This window comes from Nyctereutes procyonoides, unplaced genomic scaffold (assembly GCF_905146905.1).
Source record: "Nyctereutes procyonoides isolate TBG_1078 unplaced genomic scaffold, NYPRO_anot_genome, whole genome shotgun sequence".
Classification (NCBI taxonomy): domain Eukaryota; kingdom Metazoa; phylum Chordata; class Mammalia; order Carnivora; family Canidae; genus Nyctereutes; species Nyctereutes procyonoides.
The window spans coordinates 13,834,553-13,845,289 of record NW_026575020.1 but is presented as its reverse complement, the minus strand read 5'-3'; the positions used below and the strand labels follow the sequence as shown (position 1 = coordinate 13,845,289).

General features: G+C 46.9%; 1 protein-coding gene across 3 annotated transcripts in view; it reads right to left on the bottom strand.

Annotated features, from left to right (window-relative positions):
* Positions 1 to 4,178: 4,178 nt before the first annotated feature.
* AKAP1 (A-kinase anchoring protein 1) overlaps positions 4,179 to 10,737 on the bottom strand; it is a 36,535-nt gene continuing 29,976 nt past the window's right edge. For all 3 annotated transcript variants that reach the window (XM_055326583.1, XM_055326576.1, XM_055326590.1), the window contains exons 8-11: positions 10,668 to 10,735; positions 9,280 to 9,353; positions 8,983 to 9,045; positions 4,179 to 8,423 (exon numbers count right to left, since the gene is read on the bottom strand). In XM_055326583.1, coding sequence (XP_055182558.1) covers positions 8,349 to 8,423; positions 8,983 to 9,045; positions 9,280 to 9,353; positions 10,668 to 10,735 — 280 coding nt within the window. In that variant the 3' untranslated portion in view covers positions 4,179 to 8,348. The remainder of the gene's footprint in view (positions 8,424 to 8,982; positions 9,046 to 9,279; positions 9,354 to 10,667; positions 10,736 to 10,737) is intronic.

The window sequence follows — 10,737 nt, the reverse complement described above, 5'->3', positions numbered from 1 at the left end:
ATATACATCCACCAAAACCCCAAGAATGAGTCATAGCAGCTTTATTCATTACATGCTGCAGAAGACACATATCTTCTCAGAACTCACAGCGAGTGGAAGCAGCATGATGCAAAAGTACTTGCTGGGTGATTCTATTCATCCAAAGTTCCAGAATAGGCAAAGCTAATCTTACCATAGTAAAAGAATAATGGTCATTTGGGGAGAGGATGATGGCCAGGAAAGGGCAAAGGGTATGAGAGGAACTCCTGGAGTCCTCAAAATGTCCATCTTCATCTGACTACATTTACCCAGGTGTATCTATGTTAAGTGCATCATGCTCTACCCTCAAGAATTGTGCACTTTGTTTTTTTTTTTAAAGATTTTATTTATTCATGAGAGACACAGAGAGAGGCAGAGACATAGAGGGAGAAGCAGGCTCCCTGCGGGGACCCTGATGTGGGAACTCGATCCCAGGACCCCAGGATCACGACCTGAGCCAAAGGCAGATACTCAACCACTGAGCCACCCTGGTGTCCCAAAAATTGTGCACTTTATGTACCATACTCCAAAGGTAATAATTTTACCAAACATATCTCAATGCCCAGGCTGCAGCCCAAACCAATGCAATCTTCATCTCTGAGAATGGGTCCCAGGCACTGGTAGTTTTAGAAGCGATTCCAGTATGCAGCCAGAGTTGGACACTACTGCCCTAGAACAGAGCTTCTCAAACTTGCATGAGCACATAAATCCCCTGGGAGTCTCATTAAAAGGAAGATGTGGGTTCAGTCCGATGGGGATTGGGATTCTTCTCCCAGGTGCTGCCAGCAGGCACTCTGGGATTGCAGACCACACTTTGCTACCCAAAGAGGGTCTTCCTGGTCGACCCCAGGTTCTGTGCCCACCCTATGTGAGCGGAGGGTTTGTGCTGGGTCACCCTACCAAGAACAGGGTTTCTACCAGGAGTGGGTCTACAAGACACAGAGCTGCCCACCGCAGGGAACCTCAGGGACCCTGAAGACTGTGATTCTCAAAGGCTAAAGGTTGGAAAAGAGGCAGGAAATACTAAGGCCGCATTTAAGTTTGATTAAATAGGGGAAATATGCAGGAGTGTTTACAGTGGGGAGGTCGGCAGACTTTTTCTGAAAAGGACTAGGTATTTTTGACCTTGCAGAACATATGGTCTCTAGGCAGGTCCTCATGTTCATGGTTGTAGCACAATGGACAATATGCAAACCAATGCCCGTGGCTGTGGACCAATAAAACTAGTTACTAACACAGATCTGGTTTGTGGCTGGAGGCTGACATTCTGCTGTCATTTGTGTGTGAGGGATGGGCCGTCTTGTAGAAAACACGAGAAACTAAATCATCTCCCCTGGAGAGGAAACGTGGAGGCCTGGAGGACACAGCAAGGAGACACCTCTCACTGGTGATCTTTAGATATCTTTGGAATCATGAATTGTGTGTATCACCTATTTACAAAAAAATGAAAAACACAAAGATAGGACTCCCATGCATGATGGATTTGCAGCAGCCTCCTGTGAAGATGTGCCTCTTACCATCTCTTTCTCCAAGTGTCCACGAGCCAGAGCTACAGGACAGGCCCCATCTTGGGGGAAGGATGGTGGCCCTCGCTATGCAGTTGCCCCCCACCACTTTCACCTCTTTCCTCGGCCTTCTCTTCCTTCAAGGTGCCATCCTCTGCAAGGCGCCCTCCCAGAAACACAGGAATGCTAGCCTCACTCATCCTTCCTGGCAACACGGCTCCTTTGGCCACCACAAGGAGCAGCAGAGGCTTCGCACGCAGGTTAGAGCAGAGCCTGGAGTCTGGAAGGCTCGGTCCCTGCCCTGGCTCTACTGATTTGAAGCCTGTTTCCCACCTCACCAGTGGTTGCTGGGAGCCCCTAAAGAAGTGAGGGAAGGCACCTCCACGGGAAAGCACCATCTGTGTAGAGGTCACTGAGCCCACCTCCCCGGGGAGAGATGCTTCCTAATAGCCAGTGTCTGTCTCATCCTGGCAGCGCCCCAGCGGGACGCTTGGCATACAGCAGGCACTCAATGGAGAGAAAGACATCAGTGGAACCTGACAGAGCTCCTGCCTGTCACCAAGCCAAGCAAGCTGGAGAAAGGCAAGAAATCCATCTCGGGTTGAGGTAGGAGGTGTCTGCCTTCCGGGGCCTTCCAGGGCTTCTCAAATGGCGTCTGTCTGACCAGATGTCAGCCGGGCCTATTTCTAGCAACAAACAGCCAAGATCTCACCTGGATAATTTGCTTTGTAAAAATACAAAGTCAGCCTCATTAATGAATCTTCATGAAGGCTCTTATTTACGGGACAAATCAGTCTAAAGGCAAAGCTGTCAAGTACCTCTGTGTTGATCTAATTCACCCCCACGTTTTATGGATGGGGGATGGGGATAGAGAGGGCCAGAAACATGGTCCAAGCCCCATGGTCAGAGCTCTGAGTCCTCAGAGGAAAGGTCGGGGACCCAGCAGGAGGGACCATTGATCAGGACAGGCTAGGACAGGTAAGGACAGGCTGCAGATAACACGCAGTCTCAACCTCGGGTGACTGGTGACAGAGTTGCTTTGCACACCAACATCCATGGGGGATTGCCTGCATCTCTGTTCTGTGACATCGTCTTCATGCAGGGACCCAGGTACATGGACTAGGCTCCACCTGCAACACAGCCATCACTGGGAGTGACAAGTGAGTCTGCCTTGGGACATGCACTGCCTCTATCTCCCTTTCACTGACCATGCCTAAGTGCAAACGCACAAGGTTGCACAATCCTAACTGCAGGGAGGGAGGATAGAATTTTTGGCCAGGAGACCTGCACTCCAGCAGACATGCTCAGCCTTATAACTGTTGGTGTTGTCAGGACAAAAAGACAGAAATGTTCAGATGTACAAGGTATTCTGAAAACCAAAAAATGTCAAAAATAATACTCCAGACAAAAGTGAATCCAAATAAAGACCTCGGGAACAGCTATGTAAAAAATAGTAGGAGCAGTAAAGCCGGCAAAACAAAGTTGGGCCAAAATGTTTCCTGGTAACGTGACTGAAGCTTAACAACACCATTCTAAAACTCTTGAGATAGAGGCATATGTGAAAAAAGTTTGGAGTTCTGAACTGGATTCTAACTAACCCTACCAAAACCCAAGTGTGGCATGCACACTTGTAGGAAGAAAGGCAGAAATCTTTCTGCTGAGTTTCTCTTTGGAGGGGAAAGGAGGCCTAACTACATATTAAGAGCAATATAAATTCAAAGTTACTAGCGAATAACTGATATCCACTGATAACACAGACACGATATTAAATGCTAAATTTAGGGGCACCTGGGTGGCTCAGTCGGTTAAGCGTCTGCCTTCGGCTCAGGTCATGATCTCAGGGTCCTGGAATCAAGCCCTGCATCGGGCTCCCTGCTCAGCTCAGAGTTTGCTTCTCCTTCTCTCTCTCCCTCTCCCGTTCCCATCCCCCCTTGTGCTCTCTGTTCTATCAAATACAATCTTTAAAAAAATAAAATAAAAATAAATGCTAAATTTACTACAGGGAAAAATTCTGATCAAGCAAATGAGAAAAGCAAAAGCAAAACAAAACCCAAAACAATTAGAAAAGAACAGAAAAATGAACTAAATGGCAAATATTACCACAGTGACCACAATGAAATCAGATTCACCTACTGACTTCTTAGATTTCACTGAAAAAATTTTTTAAATTCTAGTAGTGTGCTGTTTATAAGCCATCCACTCACCTCATTAAATAACAAAGAAATAAATAAAATTTAAAACAAAAAGCACCAAACAGAATACCACAGATATTTGACATTGATGAGAAAATATCTCCCATGAGCTTCTTTCAGAAGTTTCCAGTTAAAGGGGCACCTGGGTGCCTCAGTGGTTGAGCATCTGCCTTTGGTTCAGGTTGTGATCCTGGAGTCCTGGGATCGAGTCCTGCATCAGGCTCCCTGCAGGGAGCCTGCTTCTCCCTCTGCCTATGTCTCTGCCTCTGTGTGTCTCTCATGAGTAAATAAATAAAATCTTTAAAGAAAAACACAAGAATTTTCTAGTTAAGAAGGACAGAAAAATGTGACAATACCAAAATCTTTTAATGCACTTTTCTTGGGAATGGAAAGTACAGACCAAAAAAAAAAAAAAAAGGGTGGTGGTGATGGGAGAGGGCAAGAAAGAAAAACTAAATAGCAATAATTTACAAGCTCAATTTAATATATTACATAAAGCTTTATAACAAACCAACATGCATTACTTTTTCCAAATGTCGGTAAAACATTCACCATGATTGCCTTTCAAAAAAAAAAAATCATGCTAAAGGTCATCTGGAAAAATAAATGTGCAAAAGAACCTAGAACTTCTCGAATCAGATAAGGACAAACATAAACATAAGGCGATCAGTATGGGTGTGACGGTGATCAGTGGGACAGTCCGGTACCCAACATGGCAGCCACTGCGGCTCCTGAGCTCCTGAGCCATAGTTAGCTGAGAAAAGACAGCTGGAAGGGTAAAATATACACACAGGATTCCCAACACTTGGCGTGAAAGTACTATAAAATCTCACTGATATTTCTAATGTGTATTACATGTTAAAATGTTGGGTTCAACAAACTATTAAAATTTCACTTGGTTTTATCTTTTCTATTGAGGCTCCTAGAAAATTTTAAATTATGCACGTGGCTCACATGTTCTCCTGGACACTGTTGGTCTAGAAACAATCCAGATATTCTATTCTCTGTCCATATCACTGATGACATTTGCCAGTGGAGATTCTTTTCCCTTTTCAGATCATCAAAGATTAAAAATGTTCACTCTAGCCTAGATGCTACATGTCATTCCTGGCTTTATTTATATTTCTTACATTTTAATTCCTCATATAAGCAAAATGATCGATCATCTCCTGCCATGGTGTTTTTCCCGTTCTAAGTTGTAAAACTTTTCTGCAGGCTGATGATTTAATGACTGTAGCGTTTTTACCTGGGGGTGTGGAACAAAGCATAATCAATTCTCACGTTGCTTCAGAGGAGCCTTGGTTGGGACCTGCCTTGGGGCAACAGCCTGGCTTTGAGTGTCCAACTACAAACCACTTTCTAAAGTCACCATCTGGGGCACCGGAGTGGCTCAGTGGGTTAAGTGTCTGCCTTGGGTTCAGGTCATGAACCCAGGGAGCTCTCTGCTCAGCAAGGAGCCTGTTTCTCCCTCTCCCTTAGCCTACCACTCCCCCTGCCTATGCTCTGTCAAATATATAAAATATTAAAAAAAAAAAAAAACCATAAATGAAGTCACCATCTATTTCCAGGATCAGTCTCTGCCTCACTGGGGCATCATGAAGAACAAGTATTCCCTGCAAAACAGCACACTATTTGACACAGTAAACTCTCCATCACTCCAGCCACTCATCTTGATTTATCTTAAACCTGTGATGGTTAAGCGGCATGCTTGGGGCTGCACAAGGTGTAGCAGGAACCCAGGCTCCAGCCTCCATGCTAACACCCCACTGGGATCAGCCACCCCCTCTGCAGGGCCTCAGGACAGGAGGAGGGTGGGAGTGGGGGAAGCAGTTGAAATAAACACCTACAAAAAAAAAGAAGAAAGAAGGAAGGAAGGAAGGAAGGAAGGAAGGAAGGAAGGAAGGAAGGAAGGAAGGAAGGAAGGAAGGAAGGAAGGAAGGAAGGAAGGAAAGAAAGAAAGAAAGAAAGAAAGAAAGAAAGAAAGAAAGAAAGAAAGAAAGAAAAGCAGAAAAAACACCCACAGGGAGAACAAGTTGGAAGCTCTAGCCTCCTGCACCCAGCATGCCACCTGTCTCCCCCATACCCCAGGGCAGGTCACCAAGTCTCCCTCTAGCACCAGGAGTTTTCAAAGTCATACTTAAGCTGTCCCCCGGATGTTAACTCAGAGGACATATCTAAAATATACTGGCTCAAAGGGCCAGCATCCAGAACAGGGGAGGGAGGACCTCTATAAATCCACTCCTCTGTAAGAGCAACAAGATTATTAGCAAAATGGTCAAAATCAACTTTTTCCAAACTCTGTAATCTGAGAAGGGTGAATTCAAAGAGTGCATGCCCTTCACGAACCTCCAAACTCAACCTTTCCTCCCATATGCCAAAACCTCCTTAAATGGACCCATCCCTGAAGGCTAAGACTATAAGCCGTGAGTAGTCCACCTCCTCATCCCCATTGCCCCATCTCCCAGTCCTGGGAGGCTTGTCCAAAGGATCCTGACCCATCACTTGTCATCCTAGGGACTATCTCATTGGAAGCCCTTGTCTTGTCTGGATCAACTTGGCTTGGTCTCTGCTTGTCCACCACCCTGTCCCCCACCAGCCACCAAACTAGCTTACAGGCTCCTACATACCCAGTCTGCTCCAGTGATGCAGAATTATACAGAAAAAGCTGAGACTGGTTGTAACCCGAGCTGGCCCACATCATACCCAAATAATGCTGGGATTAAAGATGACCTGCAACTACAAATACATGAGAGCTCACCTTAGGCCAAGCTCCATACAAGCAGGGGACACTCCCGTGATTTTACTTCATTGCCTTGAGGTTAGTCCCATGAGCTAGTCCCAAGCTCTTAACCACTTGTTACCCACAGCCAGGGGGAGTGGCTGCAGATCTGTGGGAGGATTCCTTCAGTGTGAAGGACCCTTGGGCAGCCTCCACTCTCCAGAAACCCTGGAGGGTGGGAAAGCTCTGAGACATAGAGGTCCAAGGGCCAGAGCCTACCTTTGCCCTTAAGAGGAGCGGCCATTAAATCAAAACTTCATTCTGGAGCACCTGGGTGGCTCAGTGGGTCAAGTGTCAGCCTCTTGATTTCCGCTCAGGTCATAATCTCAGGGTGGTGAGATCGAGCCCCACGGGCTCCGTGCTCAGCAGGGAGTTTGCTTAAGATTTTCTCTCTCCCTCTTCCTCTGCCCCTCCCTCCTAGGCACACATGCTCTAAAATAAATAGATCTTAAAAAAAAAATTTCATTCTGCTCCTCATGTAGGTGTATACTCTTCCTACTACTGCAATAGATGACATTAATTCAAAGTTCTATTGAGAATGTAGAAAAGAAATGTAGAAACCAGTGCTCATTTAAATTCAGGCCTGGCTATCTGAGACACTCACGAGGGGAAGCCAGAGGAAGCTTGGCTGCCACCTTGTGGGGCAAGGAGAAGAAAAAGCTGGGTGGAAATGTCTGGCTGATCTTCCAAGAGCCCCAGGGATCCTTTACATGGATCCCTCTGGCCCCCTCAGGGCTCCTTTCCATGGGCTCCTCCAGCCCACCACACTCAACCACCTCCTCACTCCCCATTCCAACCCTCTCACCCTGGAAGAAATGGACTCAAAGCTACAGTGTATACAGTTCAAGATTTATAGAAGTTTAAGTTACTTTCTTATGTGGCACAAAGCTGAAGCCAGTCTTAAAAAAAGAATCAAACACACCACTGTAAGGTAATTCAAATAAGTTGATTTTTTTTTTTAACAAATTTGTACAGGAAAAAAAAAAAATCCCCGCTCACAATCTATACCTTATAGTCACCCTGTCCAGTATTCAGAAAGCCACAGGAGGAGCTGGCAGGGGCAGCTGTGCTCTGCAGAAGTAACATCTGCTTACAGAAGATGTGGGGTGTGGAAAAATCTTGAGTTCCCTTTGTTCTCCAGTGTATCTTATACAAAATATTACATTTTTTAAACATATATTTACAGAGTTTGCACAAATAGAAAATGGTTACAAATTACAACCAGGCTTAGCAAGATAACAGTTCCCCTCCCCCACAGACCAAGGCCGGAGGTATGACTGCTTCATTATTTACAGATGCATTAAAAAGTCTGCCTTCTAGAGACCTAGATGAAGTTTATAAAAACTGGTTAAACATCATAAATTCATTTACGTAAGCTGTACAAGTAATCAATACCAATTAGTGATTTCATGTCTTGCTCCCTGAAGAAAGATTTTAAAGTAAAAGAAACCCTCTCAGGCAACACATCTCTTGGCCTGTCTGCTACAGTTGGTTTGGTTCTGAGTGAGGGGAGGAGGTGGGAAGAAAGAAGGGAATGGGGGTGAAGGGGTGGTAAAGGACAACCTGGTTGAGACAGTTTTACTTTCACTTTTTTTTTTTTTTTAAAGGCTTGGAACCAGGCTAAATCGACTGGCTTGTTAAACACCGTCCTATGGCTTTGAAAGAACCCATGGTTCCCTCCTTGTCTCAGAGAGGAGACTTCTCAACATGACTACAGCAGGAAAAAAAAAGAAAAAAAAGAGGACTTTCTGGGGAAGATAACGCTTGTTATTCTGATGTAACGTCTTTGCCTCAGCGCCAAGCCCAATTTCAACAGTGCAAAAAGACTCCAGAAGCGGCTGTGGGGGACGGGGGTCAGAGGCTCGCGTAGTAGCTGTCTACCCACTGAGCAAGTCCTCGCTCCACCAGCGACCGGTTTATCAACACCGCCTAGAAAACAAAATTCCCTTGAGAGCTTTGCCCACTGCACCTCTGGGCCAGTTGTCAAGCCAACGTGGGTTTTCCCCTCTCTCAGTCTCAGATAACCATCACACACTATAGGTCCAAGAGAAATAGGGGGTGAGGGACAGGACTCTTCTAGGCCAACAGGGGCATTGATTTAATGTTCCATCGGCATGAGGGCAGACTTTTCAGCACACTAAAGAAATCTAAGCTTTAACACCATGAAATGGGGTGGAAAACCCAGGAGACACAAGGTCCCGAAAGGTTTAGCTAAGGTCCAGGAGGACCACTGACATTTCGTTGCGGGGCACTGCGGGATGTGTAGCAGCGTTCCCCAGCCTCTACCTAAGTGATGCCGCTTACCATCACCACCCTCAACTGGGGCAACCAAAAACATGTCTCCAGACTTAATTAAATATCCCCTGCAGGGAAGGGGGCAGTGGTCTATAGTTACATCCTCTGATTAGCTCAAGAGGAAATAATGGACGAGTCAGCTTCAAATCTATGGCTGCTGGCCAGTCACTTGAAGGAAAAGAACAGAACTTACTTCATTTCCAACCACACTCCATAGCTGAATTAGAGGAAGGCCAGTAGGACTATAACTTGTCACCTAGAAAAACAACAGAAGAAAGCAAGCACGTTTAAAAGCTACCCCGTGCACCACTCCTTAAAGACTGCTGGCCAACCCCGGTCCCAAGCCACAGAGGATAAAGCAATTCAAAGGTCAGTTCCCAAGAATCCAAGATCTTGGATAAGAGAGGCCGGGAGGCACTGCACAAGCCAGGCAGGAGGCTCCTTAGACAGACCCTCTCCTGTCCAGCCTGCCTGCCTCCCACCCACACACCTGAGCCAGCAGCGCTGTGTTTCCTGTCATCTCGCTCATGGCTGCATCCGCTTCAGGTGAAAAGTGGTCATCATCTTTAAAAGGAAAAAGAAAAGCAGCATTTAGGCTTTCACTGAGGCAAAGTATTCCTGTCACTCACACAGCTTCCAGGGGTTTTCCGAGCGGATGTCTCAGATGCCGCTTCACCTGCAAGAGCCACCTATATAGTAGGTACAGAGGCCAGGCCTCCATGGGGCTCCAAGCAGATACACCCACAGGGTCTCCACTACATGCTACCTGCTGTGGGACAAGAGTGAAGGGACAGGGACTCTGCCTTCAAGGGGAACATGCCACCACCACATTTAGGTGCTGACAGGGCTGAATCTTGTTCCACTGAGGCAGTGACAGCTGACAAATGCAGGTGTTCCCCCCACTTTCTAGATGGGGACACAAAGACAAAAGGGGATGGCCCAGTGGTAAAGGCTGGCCTCAGGTCCAGGCAGTGGCCACAGAGCGCAGTGTGGGCAAGTCCCCTGCTAGAGGGCAGGGCATGGGGGTGGCACTCTGCATCAGCTTATGCAGGTACACACAAGGACAGAGACACAGGTTCACCAAGGTCTGGGGAATGCCTGACAGAGGAGGGAGCGCTTCGGCGGGCTTGGATAGACCGTGGAGAAATGAAGGGGAACAGGACAAGTGCAAAAGAAGAAAACAGAAGGAGGCCATGGCCCAGCACTTGGGCCGGCAGGATGCAGGCAGCCTTCAATGCATCTAGTGCATTTCCCGGTGTGGACCAGAGAGAAGAGTGTGGGATGATCGCACTACCACCTACAGATACAAAAATCCTGGTCACCGGTAGCTGCAACTTGACCACCATCCACATATCAGTTCCTGGGTTATGTAACTCCTGAAGGACAGATACTATCCCACTTTCCAGAGGGTTAAAAAAACAAAAAAAGGTTGGGGGGAAGGTGAGGATAATAACTTGCCCAGGACCACTATGCTAGTCCCTCTGGGGATGGGGTCAGTGTAAGATCCCACACAGGTGAGTACCGGCAAAGTCCCCGCAGTCCCCGCCGAGCAGTACCGTGGGCTCCCATGCCTGCCCTCCACCATGGATGCTAGGTAGGACCCTGGGTCTCGACCACGTTTTAGAAACTGCTTGTGTTAGAAACCTCTCAAAGGCTGGCAGCCTGGATAAAGTCCACCCTGAAAGGTGCTGCTGGCATCACTAAGTATTCGTTAGAGATGCACGTCCTCAGGCCCTAGCCCAAATCTGTTCAATCGGAAACTGACAGGGGCAAGCAATATGTGTTAGCCTATGTCCTCTAAGTGCAAATAAGGGCTCTCAAAGAGAGAGACCTACTCTCAACCACTGTTCCCACCATGCCAGAGGCCCCATCTGTTACCTGACAAGGGCATCACACTGTCCAGAAGGACCTCTGCTCCCTGGAATGGCAGAGTCACAAAATCAGATCT